The following is a 17916-nucleotide window of genomic DNA, read 5'->3' as shown; positions in this document are numbered from 1 at the left end:
CCCAGGAGATTCTCCACCTGTGGGTGGGTCAGGGTCCCAGACAGTGACCCAGGAGCATGGGGTCCTTCAGAGCAAAGAGCAAAGCATCCTAGTAACTGGGAACCAAATCTGTTGTCTGTCCCCACTGGACACAGACTGCATAGTCACAGGCTCCTCCCCCGCCCCTCCAGAGAGAGAGAGAGAGAGAGAGAGAGAGTGTGTGTGTGTGTGTGAGAGAGAGAGAGAGAGAGAGGGAGGGAGAGGGAGGGAGAGGGAGAGAGAGAGGGAGGGAGAAGGAGAGAGGGAGGGAGAGGGAGGGAGAGGGGGAGAGAGAGGGAGGATGAGAGGGCGAGCCTGTGCTTGCCAAGCTAGTGGCCCCTCCTGTGGACTGGCTGGCCTCTTACCTGCACAGACCTTTGTGACACCCTCCTCAGCAACACCTGCACGAAGCTTCGCAAGCAGCCAGAGTGGGGAGCCCCAAGCAAACCGACGTGTCTGCAGAACTTGTCCAGCCCTCCCCAGGACGCCGACTGGACTCTCAGAATCAGGTCTTCCTCATCTGCCAAGGTGTGTCCTTCCCTGGCCTCTTTTTGGCAATGAAATGCAGTCGCCCGGCTCTGCTCTGCACCTGTCTCTCTGTTTCGGGGGAGACTTTTGTCAGCAAACCAGCGTCTACTAGCTAGGCTGGTGTTCGGCATTCTTTGAATGGCCTGTCTTCTTCTGTGGTCGCAGGTAAGAAGGGTGCCTCCCCAGACTTGAGTTGGGGACATTGTGGATGTGGGGACACTGTGGGGGTGAGGACGTTGTGAGAGTGAGGTCAAAGGGTACTTAGGAGGGGGTGTGTCTGAATGGGAGATGCTGCCTGCTCCTAGAAAAATGTTAGTCTCCTGGGTGTCCCTGCCAGGGCTGTTCAGGGCACGGTGGCCGTCAGCCCTTCCCACTGGTAAGGGCAGCTTAGTGTCAGGGGTTATCGCTTCACTGTATTGAATCTGCTTCAACGTCATTATTGTTTTATCCTCCTTCTCTTGTCATTTATTGGTCCATTCAGTAGATACTCTGTCTCCTTCAATAACAGCTAACAGACATCAGTGATGTTCTCTGACTCGGAAGGTGGCAAGCTCTTCATCGCTGGGGTTTTTCTGAGGCTGGCATTTGTCAAGGGGATTCCTAGATCAGCTGGTGTGGTGATCCAGATGACCTTTGAGATTCACGCAACCTTGAGATGTTAAGCTTCTGCAACTGATCGATTTCTTGGGCAGAGCAGATATCAAAGCTATGGATATGTTCTCTCTTCCCTGAGCACCTTTAGTGAAATGATTTGGAAGAAGAAACAGTATCATTTCCTTTAACCAAGGGGCTTTCTTTGGGGTATTGACGGCTGTGGGAGAGCTGGGACTCCCGCACTGGAGGGCAGTGGGGATGCCGATAGCAAGGGGTGGCTGGTGGGATCTGAGCAGGCTTTCCGGAGAAGTCTGTGCTCGGGGAAAGAATCGAATGTGGCCTGGTGGGTGAGAAGTTGAAAACCAGCTTAGGGAGGTGGACAAAGAAGCAACCCAGAAAACCTTCACTTCAGTGGGGCCAGGATTCAAGAGGTGGGGGAGGGAGGCTGCCATGAGTTGGAGTGGGAGTGGGGGATGGTCCGGGCACCCTTGTTCATCAGCAGCGACACAAGCCCGATAGGGACGTTGGCATCAGAGCCCTTCACGTGTACCACGTTTCTGTGTTGGTTTCTCTTGCACCCCAGTCACCTGGACCCGCTTTACAAACCGGGACCTCACCCCACAGCCACCTCCCCCCAGGCCTGCCCATCCAGCCACTTCCAGAGTCAAGGGGTCTAGGGCTCTTTCTCTTTTAATGTCTTTCTAATGAGAGGTAGAAGGTTACCCTGGTTACTGTCAATTACCTGGAACAATTTCTCCTTTGGTTTCCAGTGACAAATTAGTGAAATTATTACAGTGGACTAATTACAAGGGTTGCAAATTGGAGGCACTTTGCAGGGATATGTCCTCCAGAATCAATTGAATTCTTTTTGCACATTCTTCCGGAGGGTCTCAGATTCCTCTCCTTGGATATTTTATATGATGCAATTTTAGCATGCCTGGATTTCTATTTTTCCCCTTTATTTTCACAAATGGGGGGAAAATCTTTTATAGAGTGCACTTGGCTGAAAGGTGAAACAAATCATAACCTTCAGATCTGTGGCCATGACATTGGTTGGAAAGAGGGGGAGTAAATTTGCACACAGAAAAACCTCCTAGAACCTTGGTCCTTGGTGAATGAGGGTGCCCTCACCTTTTGGCTATCATAAACAGTGCCCAAATTCTTCTTCTGGCCACCCTTCTCATTGTGTTTATCCTCATTTTACACATGCAACACTGAGGCCAGAAAGATGGGCGTTTCGGTATCATCGGTGCCCTCCTCTGTCCACCGGGTCAGGGATCCTCTTAGGGCAGAGTGGCTCACTGGAGCACCTGTGTGCAGTGCGAGGACAAAGGCACATCCGAGTCAAGGATACACGCCCCTGAGACCCTCTACCGGCCTTGCCCAGGTGCAGCGCCGAGGGGGCCTGTGCGGAATCCAGCCGGAGCTCTGCCGTGTCAGCAACGTGCGGCCCTGCTGGGTAGGCAGTTGCAGTTCAACCCACAGCAAAGCCCTGGCCCAGCCACTTCCCCATCAGCAGCCAGGCCCACCTCTGAAGCCATGGGCCTCGCCCACCCTGCGCTCCAGCCCATGACAAAGCTTGGCCTGTTGTGGCTCCTTCTGATCCCAGCAGGTGAGTGAATGACATCACCAGGACAACATGTCACACCCGTAAGCTCACATGTGGTGGAGGAAACTCCTGCAGCTGAGCTCATGGCGACCGCCAAAGCTGCAGGGTACTCCGAGTAGCTCATCCCACAGTGAGATGGGGGCAGGGCACTTGCAGCTCTGACATGGGCAGCAGCGCCACCTTGAACCTGCCCTAGCTTCGGTGTTCCTCGTCTGTGAATGCCGATTGTGTGCTGAACCTCCCAGGTCTATTGTGAGGATCACATGACAGGAGAGTGTGTGACCAGCACCTGGAATACAGTAGGTGCTCCGTGCACACCAGCTGTTGCTACCGATGTGCCTTTCTGGGTGTCAGACCAGCAGTGCCCACCTGCCCAAGCCCCAGAGCCCTAGGAGGTGACGATGATGTTTGCAGAACAGACGTAAGCGGTTCCCTCAGACAGTTGTGGGACACTTTTTAGGAAAAGTGTCCTAGGCTGAAACTCGTCTCTAGGTCTCACTTCTTCCCCACTCCTCTGCCTCGGCAGCCTCCCCACACTTACTCCCTCGCCAACTTAGCGAATGGTGCCAGGGCAACGGACATGTCCTGAGCTCCGACCACGTGCTGGTTGCTTTGTTAGGTTCTCACACACGCTATTCTGTTTACTCCTCACCAGTGTTGTGAGATAGGTCCTGGATAGTGTCCCCACTTTACAGACAAGGAAACTGAGGCTCAGCGAGTTTGAGTGGCTTTGCTGGGAGAGGGAGTTGAACACCCACCACCCTGGGTTCCTGGAGACCCCATTCTTCCTTCCTGTCCCCCAGTGCTGGCACGGCGAGCCCCCCACGCCCAAGCCGAGGATCGCCTCTTCAAACACCTCTTCAGGGGCTACAACCGCTGGGCACGACCGGTGCCCAACACCTCAGATGTGGTCATCGTGCGCTTCGGGCTGTCCATCGCCCAGCTCATCGACGTGGTAGGCCTGTCCCACCACCCTCTGAGCCCATGGGATCAGCCCCAGGCACCAGCCCTTTTCCCAGGGTCCCTCCTCCCTCCCCAGCCCCAGTCCTTCTCCTTTCGGACCCCCCCACCCCAGCCCACCTCGATCGAGCTCCCTCCCCGCTCCCTCCCCGCTCCCTCCCAGCCCTGGAGGCCCTCCTAGGGGGACCCTGATTTAGCAGGGGGGCTTCTAGATGCTTTGCTTGTTCCACTGGACACGGGCCCAGAGGACCCCAGTGGCCTGTGTGACCCTAAAAATCTGAGCAAGGGGTACAGTGTCAGGAGGGGTGTTGGCTGGGCCGGGTTTGCTGTATCATATAAGAGGGTCTTCTGCTGAGTGAGGGCCTTGAGCCAGCCTGTCCCATGTCCCCCTGTCTTCTGGGGCTGGTTCCCTCACTCTGACTACTGTTACCCTCTCTCCCGCTGCCTGCTGGCCAGGACGAGAAGAACCAAATGATGACCACCAATGTCTGGCTAAAGCAGGTGAGCACCTCCCCCCCAAGTAAGGCAGGAGTGGCGGCAATGCGTTTGCTCTTACGTGCCTGCTTCTCCCCACCCCCGGGATCCCCACCCAGGCTGATGCATTTGTGTAAACGTTACCCGACTATTCCTGGAGGGGAAGAGGCACCATTTTAGTGCGAATGCATAAAAGCAAAATGGCCCTTGGACCTAGGGCAGGCCTAGAGTTGGGGAGGCAGGGTCCAAGCCCCAGTGCTGCCACTTACTGGCCATACCCTGCTTCGGCTTCCTCACCCTAACTCATTGGATTGCTGTGAAGATTAGAATAAAGAATCCAAAGGGCACTACCACCAATGGTGGTGGTTACTGTTTTAACGATTATAGGTCCCTACAGGGCAAAGGACAGGCTTGGGTGCCAACACCAGTCATTCTCTGTGGGGGGTAGTTAGGTCTAAAAGGGACAGGGGAAACCATCCTGGAAATGTGACCGTACAACTCTGGAGTTTTCTTGTTGCTGGGACACTCATTTTCTGAGCATCCACCAGGGGCCTGGTGCCAGCCGTGCAGGTGCTGTCCTCAGCCTCACAGGCTTTACAGACGCATTACATCAGCCACTGTGCACATCTGCGTGTAATCACCATTTGTGATAATGCCATAGAGGAAACTTCAGGGACTGAACAATTCTAACCTGGTTTGGGGGAGAAAACAATAAATCACGTGGACCTGCTGGTGTGAGCCCTGGTGGCACTCCTAGGGGGTGCTCTGAAGCACAGTTTGAAAGTCACTGGTTCACTCCCCTTTCTCAGCTGTATATTCTGGAAGGCTTTTACCTCTCTGGTTCTCAGTTCCTTATCTGTTAAGTGGAGAAATATTTGCACCCGCATGGCATTCTCTGTCTGGCTTTCCCATTAAGGGTGCAAATAACTTTGTAAATTGTGATGCATTAGAAAAAAAAGTTAACCCTGGCTGGTGTGGCAGAAAAAAAAAGTTAAACCTGGCAGTAGATTTAGAGCCAGCCTGAGAACCTAAAGGTCCCTGGTTCAATCCCCAGTCAGGACATATGCCTGGGTTGCGGGCCAAAGCCCCAGTAGGGGGCATGTGAGAGACAACCAACTGATGTATACCTCTTGCATATCGATATTTCTCTCTTTCTTTTCTTCCTCCCTTCCCTTCTAAAAATAACTAAATACACCCTTTTTAAAAATATATTATTACACACGGGTGAGGTGGCTCCCCAGAGCCGTCCAGCTGGGGAGTGGCAGGATGAGGCCTAGAGTCGGGACTAGGGTGACAAGGACTAAGTGTGTCCAGGGCTCTAAGTACTAGACCCGAGGCAAAGCCAGGGGGTTGGCCATGTCAGACCAGACCTCTGATTCCCAGTCCAGAGCCCTCTCCCTCCGTGGGGCTGGATGAGCTCCGTGGTGATCGTGAACCCGGCTGCTGGGGCATCCCCAGGCTGCCTGTTGGCCCCGAGACCCCTCCCCAGGCAGCACCAGGTGACCGGACTCCCCTCCCCACGCACAGGAGTGGAGTGACCACAAGCTGCGCTGGAACCCCTCCGAGTTTGGCAACATCACATCCCTCCGAGTCCCTTCAGAGATGATCTGGATCCCCGACATTGTCCTCTACAACAAGTAGGGAGCCGCTGGGGTCCTGGGGAGGCCTCTGGGAGGCAACTTGGGAGAGGTTTCCGGGTTGGATTTGGGAAGCGCGCCCCCTTATGTCTCACCCTCGTTGCTCCCCAAGTCCTGCTCTGCTACCACCCACCCTACCCCGAGCTTTTGTATTGATTCCTTTATTTCTTTCATTTTGTTCTCTTATGCATACACGGAAATTTATTGAGCACCCCCTATGTGTTGGTGCCTGGGGCCGTGCTAATGGGACACAGATTTGCCAACGCTATTATTTCAAAACGCGGCTGGTGCAGGCTGTGGAAACAATGTCTGCGGGCTGGAGTTTTGCAGCAAGGTGGTGGTGCGGCTGGAGCAGGGAGCAAGCTCACCTGGTGAGGGTGTTTATAAAACCATATTACTTGTCATTGCCTTGTCTTCAAGACCAGAAAGGACCAGTCTTTGAGCATAACGACCAGAAGCCAGTAAAGGCAGAGGAGTCTAAAGAGAGCCCAGCGGGGCAGGGAGGTGGGGCGGGGAGGTGGGTTGATAGAAGAAATAGAGATCTATAATTTTATGTATGATGTTTGGTAGCGGGTAGTTCTTCATTCAGAAGTGCTTACAATTAAAAGATATTTGAGACTATGTTCATCTAAAATATGTTCTAAAGTGGGGCTCTAAGGAATTCTTAGAGATGTGAATGGACGTGGAAAACGGCCCTGAGGTCAAATGATCCTGGGTGGCGCTGCACGCGACACCCCCCGCCCCGCCCCCCGGGCCTGCCTTCAGAAGCCGTCAGAACGCGGCAGCATTCCAGCGGTGTTGGAAGTTGTGCAGCCAAGAAACCCATTCAGCCCAGCATTTCCCAAGCCTTTAGATCCAGCTTTGGAGAAGCCATTAAAACAAACAAACAAACAAACAAAGGGGAAAGGTCCACTTTTGGAGTCTGGGTGCCTCCAACCAGGTCAGAGGGGAATGACAATGGTTGCCTGTCATTGGAGCCCTTTCTTCTTTCCTATGAAGTGTTATGGTTCACTGAATCACTGGAAGTGTGATTTAAATGTATTTGCTGGAGGATCTTCCCGTGTATTTTCCTTTTAGAACTATAGGGTTTTGAATCATTGGAGCCGTTTCTATATGCACAGTCAGCAGGGGTTACCTGGAAGGTCCAACCCGCAGGTGCCTGGTGTTGGCTGCTGCCACCAGAATCACTGCCACCTGGCCCCTGTGTCTATTCCCCTGAGCCAGTACCCAAACACCACCTAGTTTCTGGTTCCTGCGCATCTGGCAGAAGTCAGAAGCAAAGTCCTTCCTTAGCATCAGGTAAGACCTGGAGTTTTAGGGTGACCAGTAAGGCTCCAGCCAGTGTTACTTGAATGTAATAGGTAATTCTTATAGACAGTTCAAGCCAAATTCTTGCCTTTAAAGAAGGGTCTCCTTCCACCCAAACACTCCGTGCCAGGTTTACAGGAAGATCAAAGGAATCGCACGTTCCTTCCTCACAACAGGGCACATCTTGCCATCTAGCGGTGATTGTGTGTGCTGACAAAAATGCCTTCTGCAAACTTCCGCCCTGATCTGTTCCTCTCCTTCCAAGTTCCCATTCCCGACCTTTTCTTTAAAAGATTCCCGTTTTCCAGCCTCTAGCCTGGAACCGCTCCATGGGAAATAAGTCTCTTCCTGGTATTCTTCTGGTTCTCGGGCCTTTAGAATTGACCTTGAGAACTGGAGAGGGAGGGACAGCTTGTTAAAGACTCAGGTGGGGAACACTCTGCGTCGCCCCCCAGGTCACACTCCCAGGGCAAATCAGGGGCTCGGGCTCCCGGGAAGCCTGACGGGTCACCCCTACTTCAGTGTCCCTAGAAGCCCTCAAGGAAGCCCTTGTAAGCCCTCAGATGCTTAGTGGCTCCGTGAGGAGACCGGACCTGCCCCTCTAATCTAGGCACGCCCTGTGAACTTTGTCCTTCCCCTCCTCTGTCCCTCGTTCTGGAGGACGCTCTCCCCACCCCTTCTCTCCGCCAAACCCTGCCATCAGTCAAGGCGACACTCAAATGGCAACTTTCACGGGACCCAGTCACTCCAGCCAGGAGGGAGTTTCCCTCCATCTCTGTGGAGGAGCGCGGTGGGCCCTCAGAGCGCTGCTGTGGAACTGCCTCCCCCACGTGGCAGGTGTCTGGGGCTGCCTTTCCCTTCCCCCTGCTTCCCCCTGCTTCCTCCTTCCTCCGCAGGGGCAGGCCGGGTCACAGCCCCCATGTAGGCTCTGGAGGGTGAGTCTGGCTCAGAAACGCACGGGGAATGGGTGCATCAAGGGATTATCAGTCTTTATTAGCAAAAATTTTGGGTCTCTTCTCAACAAGACACTGATGGAGGTCCCAGGTGGAAAGACCTGACCCCCAGGTGAGGGCCTGATTCACCATTTGCTGGGGACAGAAAATACACTCATAAATAATCACTCTAAACTATCAAATAATCACAGATATGTATGTGATTTATAGGACATCAAATATACATGACATACATATGTCAGAATGTTAATAGTGGCTGTTTTTGATTTGACATTCTTGGATATTTTTATATTCTTCAAAATTCCTACTTCTGTAATTAAAAAAGATGAGCTTGAAAAGACAGCACCAGTAGCCGTCGATGCCCATGTGCTGGGAGAGTCTCTTGCACTGGCGTGGCCCCCAGCCACCCGGCCGGGTCTGGCTTTGGTACTGGGGTCCCTGCTGCCGGTCATCTGGAGCAGCCCGGCGTGCGCAGGGGGGTGGCGTGCGGGCCCTCCAACCCCTCTCCTCTCCCCAGTGCAGATGGGGAGTTCGTGGTGAACCACATGACCAAGGCCCTCGTCTTCTCCACGGGCACCGTGCACTGGGTGCCCCCGGCCATCTACAAGAGCTCCTGCAGCATCGACGTCACCTTCTTCCCCTTTGACCAGCAGAACTGCAAGATGAAGTTCGGCTCCTGGACGTACGACAAGACGAAGTTCGACCTGGAGCCGATGGAGCAGACGGTGGACCTGAAGGACTACTGGGAGAGTGGCGAGTGGGCCATTGTCAACGCCACGGGCACCTACAACAGCAAGAAGTATGACTGCTGCGCGGAGATCTACCCTGACGTCACCTACTACTTTGTCATCCGGCGCCTGCCCCTCTTCTACACCATCAACCTCATCATCCCCTGCCTGCTCATCTCCTGCCTGACCGTGCTCGTCTTCTACCTGCCCTCCGACTGCGGGGAGAAGATCACCCTGTGCATTTCCGTGCTGCTCTCGCTCACCGTCTTCCTCCTGCTCATCACCGAGATCATCCCGTCCACCTCCCTGGTCATCCCGCTCATCGGAGAGTACCTGCTCTTCACCATGATCTTCGTCACTCTGTCCATTGTCATCACGGTCTTCGTCCTCAATGTCCACCACCGCTCCCCCAGCACCCACAACATGCCCTCCTGGGTGCGGGTGGCCTTTCTCAGCTGCGTGCCACGGTGGCTTCTGATGAAACGGCCTCTGCTGCCCTTGGATCTCCACGGCCCCCCAGATCTGCAGCTCAGCCCCTCCCATCACTGGCTAGAGACCAACCTGGATGTGCAAGAGAGGGAGGAGGAAGAGGAGGAAGAGGAAGAGAGGTGGGTGTCATCCCCCTCCATGCGTGTCCTCCATGGCCACGCTGATCTGCACCAAGGGGCCTTGGGCCCCCAGGGGGAGGCCCGGCTGCAGAAGGGAGGGCTCCTGCTGTCGCTTCGCATGCAGAAGGCACTGGACGGCGTGCACTATATCGCTGATCACCTGCGGTCTGAGGATGCCGACTCTTCGGTGAGCTGGGGCTGGGCTCCTCCCCTACGTGACTCTATCAGCCTAGCAGGGAACCTCCTTACCCCAGGGTGTTTGGTTGGGCCAACCCAGTCTCTTTCACGTGAGAACCCATCTCCCTCAGTCATGGTGGCCCTTGGGAGTCTGGAATAAATAGTGGTGGAGATCGTCCAGCTGGCAAATCTGAAGACATGAAGGGGCAGGTGGCAGACCAGCAATCAGGAACGCCCTGGCTGCCCTGGCCATGTGGCTCGGTTGGTTGGAGCACCATCCTATAAACTGAAGGGTCATGGATTTGACCCCCAGTCAGGACACCTGCCTGGGCCGCGGGTTCTGTCCCCAGTCAGGGCGCATGCGAGAGGCAGCTGATCGATGTCTCTCTCTCACATCGATGTGTCTCTCCCTCCCTCTCTCCTCCCTTTTCCTCTCTCTAAAATCAATAAGCATGTCCTCAGGTGAGGGTCCTAAAAAATTAAACAATTAAAAAAGAGAGAGAGAATGCCCTAGCTAAGCCTAACTGGAAGACAGCAAGACAGAGCTTCGCACGCCATCCTCACCACCATTTCTCCCAATTGCCTGTTGGCCGGGGAAGGGATGAAGGGAGGTGGGGGGAGTGTCATCAGGAGAGACCATACGTCAGGCTGCTGTGGTGTCGGCCTTCCTCCTTTGCCCTGATGGTCTCCCCCTCCTCCTCCTCATTTGCGAGTCCTGGGTATTTTGTGAACTTCGCTGTTCGCACACAAACCCTGAGGAAGCTTGGTTGTACCGGGTGGATGCCCCTCCTTGGCCTCGGCCATGTCTGGCATTATCAGGTGAGCGGGCCACTGCTCAGCATCTCGGAATCCTTCTTAACAACTGAGGAAAGCGTGAAGGGCAGGGAGGTTATTACCGGGTGACCCTGATGAGTAGATACAAAACATTCTCATTATCTAATCTGGGCACAGCTAGGAGTTCCGACCCACTTGCCTGGACTGTGAGCCCAAATCCCACCAAGTCCCCCCTGCAACCCCCCAGCCTTCCCAGGGCCGTGCCTGCCCTCACCTACACCCTCTCCATCTCCTAGAGCGGTGATGGGTGAATGGGGGTTGGGAGGCAACATGGGGGCAGCAAAGTCTTCACCGGTTTATAAGTACTGGGTAGTGTGTTTAAACCACTGTGGGTCCCTGGGTGTTCTAGAACCTTCTTGTGTCCCTCTAGCCTCTCTTATCTGGAACTTGAGGGCCTTGGGAAAGGCCTTAGGCTGTGTCAGGGGTAGAACAGGATGGGAATCACGTAGGAAAGCATTGTTTGAGTTTTGAGACAACCCCTTACCCCCCGACCCCTGCTTGTGCTTCTCAAGGTCTCAATGGGGTCCCCTTGCCCCCATGACATGGTGGGGCCCCTCCCCTTTCCCAAGCCCTGCCCCCTGTCACTGTGAGCCCTCTTGCACCTGCAGGTGAAGGAAGACTGGAAGTATGTGGCCATGGTGATTGACAGGATATTCCTCTGGCTGTTTATCATCGTCTGCTTCCTGGGGACCGTGGGACTCTTCCTTCCCCCGTTCCTGGCCGGAATGATCTGATTTCACAGCCCTGGCTTTGGCCCAAAGGTGGCACTGCTGATCATCCTTGCTGCTGCCTCCACATCCCACCTTTGGGGTCAGTACCATGTGACCGCAGGTGCCCCACCCTGGAGTCCCTACACTGGCCCGGTCCTCGCAGACTTCCTGACCCCGCTCACTTAGCAGTGCTGTGCTCTCGCTGAGCCTGCACTGGGCGCAGAGCCCGGCTTTGGGTGCTGAGGAGCAGGAAAGGGAGGAACTTGCTCTGCAGAAGGTTACGATGAGGTGGTGACACTGTGGAGCATATGAGATGCTCCTGAAGGAGATATACAGACACTGGGTGACAGGAGTGTCACTCGGGGGAGCAGAAGGCAGGGGCGAGGCCAGGTGAAGGGGAACACAACACCGGCCTCAAAGAAAGGGTGTGGGGGAGAGGGGAGAGGGTGCCACAAGGGGCAGGAGGACTATGAGTGATGTTTTGGATTCAGGAATGAGCCCGAAGTGTTAGAACAGCCAGGCCAAGGTGGAGCTCTGGTGCGGGGAGCACTGGCTGGCAGGTGGGGTGTCTTTGAATGAGGTGGAGAAAGAAGTTCAGAGTCTGAGACCACGAATCTAAGGGCAGAGTGGGAAAGGCTTTCGGGGAGGGGAGGAGGGGGAGGCAGGCTACGGGTGGGGCAGAACTGCAGGGCAGACCCTCAGGCAGAAGGAGGAGGGTTAGCACCTCTTGCCCCCCGCTGCAAACTGGCTCAGCAGCAGCCTACCCGCAGAGGCCTGGCAGCATTGAGCGTCCCTGCTACGGGCATACCCTCTGCCCTTCAACTCCTGTGGACAAACCAGAAGGTCAGCCTGAGCCACTCTTGATCCAGCGTGCTCCCTCCCCGCCTCCCTTCCCGGGACTAGTGGTGGTTGGCACTCGGGAGTGAGTGGTCCACTTTGGACCTCAAGACTGCTGTGTAGGTGCCAACACTGCAGGACCCAGGACCACTCCCCTTCCCAGCCTGCCCGGCCTGTCCTTCCCAAGGCCCCATGGTGTGCCTGAGCTGCCCGTGCGGTCTGTGTTCGAACCTTGGAATGCAGCCATCGATGGCCGTCAGTTGCAGCGGGAGCCCAGAGGAGTTCCAGCCAGGGAATCAGGCCTCACCCCTGCCCCAGCTAGTCCCGCTTCCTCAGGGTGGAACCCCAGCAGCTAAAAGATGTGGACACTGGGTTCTTGGGTCAGCGTGGGGACCCCAGACAGGACGCTGATCAGGACAAGCTTCCAATTCCCCTTCGATCTTTGGGGTCCTCTCCTTCCAAACTCCCAGGCCCAGCCTCTGCTCCTTGGTTCTCTCCCAAGACCCCCGACTCAGTGGCCCATTCTGGTTTCTGGCCCCTCCCTGTTTCTGTGCACGTGGTCCCCAGCCTCCCTCCTCCCTCCTGGACCGACCAGCCCGGGTCTCCTGGTGCACTGATGCCCCCTTATGTCAGTCCGTCTCCCCTCTATCTTGCAAGTTTGTAGAGAAATCAAATAAAATCGAGGCCGCCATTCATCTAGCTGTGCAACCCTCTGCGGCATCCCCAGGACCACCAGAGTCTCCCCCAGAGCCCTGGTTGTTTGGGTGTCAGCGGGGAGTGCCATTCTGCTGACATCCCTCCCATGGCCACGTCGGGGGCTGCCCTGGGTCCCCACTGGAAAACGCCCCCTTGGTCAGGTGCGGAGTGAAGGGGCTGAGGCTCATAGCTGACCCCACTGCATGGGTGTCACCAGGCCCCCCTGGGCTGAGCCGAGCATCAGCCCTTGGTCTGCGCCCAGCTGAGTGAAATCAGTTTCTTCTAGAGATGTGACTAGAAGCCAAAGTTTCCCCCCAATGGCAGTTCAAGCAAATGAAGTGATCAAACCATAAAGCAAATAGTACAATTTTAATTCATCCACAAGTCAAATAGAAAGAAGGGAAAGAGTGTTCTGCACAAACACGAGAGAGAAGGAGGGCAGGAACCGATGAGAAAGGGGGAGAGAAAGGGAGAGGAGCAAGAAAAGAGGAAGAAAGGAAGAGGGGGCAAAGTAGGGGGGGAAAGGTGGGAGTGAGGAAGGAAGGGTACTGCGACCTAAGTCCCATTTGGCCTCGACTCCCCTTCTCCTCGACACTTGGCGTGTTGACAACACAGTGTCCCGCGCCCAGTCTCCCAATAACGTGTTGCTGGACCGTGGCCCAGGTTCCCCCTCCAGGGGGCCCATGGCTGTCAGTCCAGACCAAACTCACATTAAATAAATTCCAATATACACTGTACAAGAAAGCCAGGTCCACCCCTCATCTCACCAACTGTCCACCTTGTGAAAGGAAGCTGCTCTCCGACCCCTCTGCATCCGTGGGCAGAAGAGCAAGAAGGAATAGCTTGGTTTCCCCGTGGCCTGCTATGTCCATGCAGAAAGCCATCGTGGCCACTGGGGGCATTGGCGTGACCCCCAACAGGCCAGGCAGGTGTGAGGAGGGAATGGCCAGTGGCAGCTGTGCTCCCTCTGAGCCCTCCTTGTCACCCCCTGGAATCTACAGCCCTGAGTCCCCTCTGTCCAGCTGTAGCCTGAACAGCACCGTCTGGGGGCCGAGGTGGGGGGAGGGGGTCGTGCAAAGTGGCAAGGGAAGAACTCCCCTCGGCCTTCCCCCTGAGAAGACCCACATGACCGAAGGCAAGGCAGGGGCCGGAGGCAAGGAAGGTACACGACAGGCGGGGGTGGAAGACGCGGACAGGTGACTCCCACCCTCTGTCACTCTGCAGGCGGGTGAGCCAGGTTGGCCAGAACCTTGGCCTGGTCCACGGCATCAAGCAGGTTCTTGGCATCCACGGCCAGGGTGTGGGAGGCTGTGAGCATCTGCCGCTTGCACTCCTCGCTCAGGGAGGTCACGGCGTTTTGCTGGGCCAGTCGCATCTTATTGATGAGCTCTGCCAGGTCCTTGTTGAGCAGTTTTTGGGTCCCTTCAATCTGGAGGAAGAGTGAACAGGGGAGGTTGGAACCCGTGCCACACAAGTGTCCACTTTGGTGTTGGCCGAGGTAGTCAGAATTTCTCTGGGGGGCAAGTCAGACCCAGGCCAGGGCTGAGTCTGAGGCCCTGAACAGGCTGGAGCCCAGCCACCAAGGACAGACACCGCAGACGTCCCGGCCCCAGCGCACCCCATGCCAGCCCAGTCTGATCCACCCCCACTGGCCCTCCCTTTATCACATATCATCTTCTTGTGCTGGCCCCATGTTCGAGTGGATGGTCCGAGGTCAAGTGCATTTACTCATTCATTAGCTGTCTGCCATGAAATCAAGAGCTCTGGGGCTGTGGTTTGAGCTGTAGGGTTTTGTTTACTGCCATAGGCCCAGAGCTGAGCACACTTCTGAGCACGCACTCAGCACTCAAGAGCACTGAGCAGGTGAAACGAATGGCTGGGCCATCATGCCCAGGGCAAGATGCTCTCACGTCAGACAGGACAGCCCGGCCTGGGGCTCCTCTGCGGGCTACCACTGCTGCCACAGAGAGGGATGCTGGGAACCCCCCACCCCCGCACTGTCTTTTCTTGAGCAGTCACAGACAGTGAGGATTCGGTGGTCACCTGTGCCACGTCACTGACCACGGCAGATGCCACATCAAACAGCAGCCTGGCCAGGGCTGTGGGGTTCCCAGACAGAGAGGCAACAAATGCACAGAGGCACTGTACAAGTTGCCTGTTGCTGCAGTGACTTAAAACAACACACAGATCCTCTTATAGTTCTGGAGGTCGGAAGTCTGGAGTGGGCCAACGGGGCTAAGTCAGGGAGACGGCGGGGCCGAGCTCCTGCTGCAGGCTCTAGGGGAGAATCTGTCCGCTGCCTTCTCCCGCTCCGAAAGGCTGCGGCCTTCCTTGGCTTGCGGAGCCTTCCAGCCCAGGCCGAAATAATCTCAGCCTCTGCTTCTGTCATCACACCCCCTCTCTGACTCTTATGAGAGCTGTGCTTCTGCCTCCCTCTTGTGACTACATCAGACCGCCGTGGATGATCCAGTGTCCTCTCCCCACAGCAAGATCCTCAACTTAACCACATCTGCTGAGACCCCTTTGCCACGCAAGGCAACACAGCGACAGGCGCTGGGGGTTGGCACGAGGCCCTCTCTGAGGAGCTGTCCTGCCCGCCACAGGCTCCCACGTGAACACGGAGCACCGAGACTCCTGTGTTAGTGTTCAGTAGTTGTTTCTCACTCAAATAAAGAAAATTAGATTAAATGGTCCACAAGAGGCACCTTAACTGCTATGTCCGTAACAGCTTGCCTTTAGTGTGGAGGGAGACTAGACGAGGGGTCACAGGAGGGCCAGAAGGGAAGGGGTGTCCTCCCTGGCATGTCTGCACACAGTAAGGCATCTCTGCAACTACCTGAGACGGAAACTAGGAAACCAGCCCTAGGAGGCTGGCCAGGTCCCCAGGTGCCAGCTCAGCCCCCTTGCAGCACCTGCACAGACGCGCTATGCAGGGCCACCTGCAGCAGGCTCGGCGGGCAGAAATGAGACTGCCCAGGTGGCCCCGCTGAGCCCCCGCGTGGAACACAGCTGGGCAGGTGCAGGGGAAGGGGAGCTGGTGGCACTGTCTGAGGCCAGGACGCTCACCTCTGTCCGCGACGACGACGGCAAGGAAGGCAGGATGTTGTCTACGCTCCCGATGAGCTTCCGCAGGGTCAGGCCCACATTCTGCAGAGAAAGGGCGGGGCGACTGCACCTTCCGCTCTCTGAGAAAGCCATGCTTCCCTCAGAAGGAGCGCTCCTGGTTGGCATCTGCTTTCTGAGCCTACTTGGGACTAAATATCCTCTGCCACCTTGCTGTAATGGGGTCTTCCCAGGAAAGACACCAGGCATGTGGGGCTGACCAGGAAGCCCAGCCCCACCCCATGTGCTTGCAGGGCTGGGATGAGCGGCCTCCACCTCCCCGTCCTGGTTCTGGCCCTGGCGCTCACCTTCACCACCACCACGTAGGCCTCAGGGGGCAGCTGACAGAGCTCATTCTTGAGGTCCAGCACAGCCCGCACCAGCTCCATGACATTGAGGTACACCATGTCGTCGGTCCGATCCAGGTTGGCTGTGGGCTGGATGGACTGGTAGGGGTTGGGGGTCTCAAGTCAGGGGGATGCTGCGATTCTTTCCTGGGAGGCACTACTGGTGCCAACTCAGCCCCCAGCCCGATTTGAAAAGGTCTCCAAGATAACAGTGCCCTGCGTTGGGGGTGCACCCCTCCCTTCTGCATCTGGGGCAGTGGTTCTCACACTGGAATCTGCTGGGGGCCTTCGAGCAGACTGGTGGCCAGCTTCACACCAGACCAACTCAACCATCACCCTGGCACGGAGGCCAGGGGTTTCCAAAAGCACCTCGAGCAATTCTAATGGGCAGCCAAGGCTGAGAACACTGTTTCAGAGTGAGGAAAACTGGCGCCCATCCCAGGCTACCGCAAGAACGAGGTGGGTGCTGACACCCAAGGGGGTGCACCCAAGAGAGGAGGGGGCCCCAACTCCTGCTCCCAGGGCAGGACCAATGAGCTTTCCTTCAGGTTGGGGAGAGAGGAGGCCGGCCGTCCCCTTGCTTTTTCGGGGCTCAGCTGTGTGGCCTTAGACAGGGCGCTGCCCTTCTCTGGGCCTCAGCTACAGCATGAGGGGGCTGGACGAGGTTATTTCCGAAGGCCTGTGAACTCTTCACAGCCCATGGTCTTCAGTCTTGGGCAGCCCTGGTTCAAATTCATTACCAGCTTCGGCAGAGCCAACACATACCTGTGCACCCAGCCGAGGCGGTTTCTGTGGGGGGCCTGTGAACTCTGCTGCAAAAGGAGGGAGAGTGAGGGGGGCAGTTCTCAGCACCCTGGCCCTTCCCTGTGCGTCTGCTGATAACCAAGCCAATCCCCTCTCTGCTACCAGGAGACACAGGAAATGAAACCCTAATTCCAGGTGGCAGAGAAAGAAAGTGACCTCCCTGGCCCTCCCGGAGCCAGGGACAGTCCTGTAGTCCACCTCTTGGAAGGATAAAGCCAAAGTTATAGCAGCGCTGGAGGGACTGCAGAGGTGAACCAGCCCCCGAAAGCCCGTGTGTCCAGCCCTGAGGGACAGCACACCCTCTGGCCTTGACAGTCCCCAGGAACAAGCTTCACTCTGTGAAGGCGGTGAGGAGGTGGCTGTGGTGTCAGTCCCCAGCCCCGTGACCCTGCGGCTAGCAGGGTGGGTTTGTGTGTGTTCCCCAGGGGTCCGCTCTGAGCACTGGGGGAGTTGAGAAAGTGGAGCAGCAGCAGAACCGCACTCCTCTTGCCCCACTTTGATAAGCAAATGCGCACTCGGCCCGTGGGCTGCGGGAAGAGCCCACTCAGAGCGGAAGTCACAAGGCCCAATTCTACTCTCAGCTCCTCCACCAAAGGGCCATGTGACACAGACAGGGCAGCTCAACTTATGCTCCCTGGGCCTTGATTTTCATCAGTCAGATAAGGGGGCTGCTCAGAAGGGTCCCGGGAGCCAGGCTGCCTGGGCTCAAAGCTGAGCTCTGCCAGTTACCAGCTGGGTGACTTTGGATAAGTCACCCTTCCCGTGCCTTGCTTTCATGACCTTTGTAAAGTGGGTGCCATAACAAATTGTCTTATGTCACAGAGTTGCCTCGAGATGAAACCAGTTGACATCTGTAAGTGACTTGGGCCTGTGTGTGGCTTGTGTCAAGTTCTCTGGGATGGTGTCATCATCACAACTGTCACTGTCATCCTCACCATCATCAGCCCCACCCTTCCAGGAGGATAAATATGCACCCAGTGTGCTGCTGGCTC

General features: G+C 56.1%; 2 protein-coding genes across 13 annotated transcripts in view; one reads left to right on the top strand and one right to left on the bottom strand.

The window, feature by feature from the left end:
* Nucleotides 1-302: 302 nt before the first annotated feature.
* On the top strand, nt 303-12670 carry CHRNA2 (cholinergic receptor nicotinic alpha 2 subunit). Of its 5 annotated transcripts, none has more exons than XM_045831542.1 (7): nt 303-546; nt 2528-2752; nt 3553-3704; nt 4166-4210; nt 5711-5820; nt 8599-9604; nt 11037-12670. In XM_045831542.1, the coding sequence occupies exons 2-7, from the start codon at nt 2680-2682 to the stop codon at nt 11160-11162; spliced, it is 1512 nt and encodes a 503-aa protein (XP_045687498.1). In that variant the 5' UTR covers nt 303-546; nt 2528-2679; the 3' UTR covers nt 11163-12670. The 5 variants fall into 5 exon arrangements, with proteins under 5 accessions (XP_045687498.1, XP_045687497.1, XP_045687499.1 ...); XM_045831541.1 differs by having other exon boundaries at nt 303-711; XM_045831543.1 differs by having other exon boundaries at nt 303-711; nt 8599-9417; nt 11037-11175.
* Nucleotides 12671-13021: 351 nt separating this feature from the next.
* The window catches only part of PTK2B (protein tyrosine kinase 2 beta), a 116954-nt gene continuing 112059 nt past the window's right edge, over nt 13022-17916 (bottom strand). For 7 of the 8 annotated variants that reach the window (XM_045831533.1, XM_045831532.1, XM_045831540.1 and 4 more), the window contains 4 exons: nt 16886-16932; nt 16082-16219; nt 15738-15818; nt 13022-14100 (listed from right to left, as the gene is read on the bottom strand). In XM_045831533.1, the coding sequence (XP_045687489.1) occupies nt 13885-14100; nt 15738-15818; nt 16082-16219; nt 16886-16932 (482 nt within the window). In that variant the 3' untranslated portion in view covers nt 13022-13884. The remainder of the gene's footprint in view (nt 14101-15737; nt 15819-16081; nt 16220-16885; nt 16933-17916) is intronic. The other variant, XM_045831539.1, reaches the window with a different exon arrangement.

This window comes from Phyllostomus hastatus, unplaced genomic scaffold (genome assembly GCF_019186645.2).
Source record: "Phyllostomus hastatus isolate PE091 unplaced genomic scaffold, TTU_PhHast_1.1 phas_contig_159, whole genome shotgun sequence".
NCBI lineage: Eukaryota > Metazoa > Chordata > Mammalia > Chiroptera > Phyllostomidae > Phyllostomus > Phyllostomus hastatus.
The sequence above is the reverse complement of the archived record's forward strand: the minus strand, read 5'-3'. Positions and strand labels throughout refer to the sequence as shown.

What these genes read in the sequence shown, in the direction of transcription:
- CHRNA2 (XM_045831542.1), top strand. Translation starts at nt 2,680, where the DNA reads ATGGGCCTCGCCCACCCTGCGCTCCAGCCCATGACAAAGCTTGGCCTG. An exon ending in TCGCCCAGCTCATCGACGTG is followed by an intron (nt 3,705 to 4,165) that starts GTAGGCCTGTCC and finishes CCTGCTGGCCAG; the next exon opens with GACGAGAAGAACCAAATGAT. An exon ending in CCAATGTCTGGCTAAAGCAG is followed by an intron (nt 4,211 to 5,710) that starts GTGAGCACCTCC and finishes CCCCACGCACAG; the next exon opens with GAGTGGAGTGACCACAAGCT.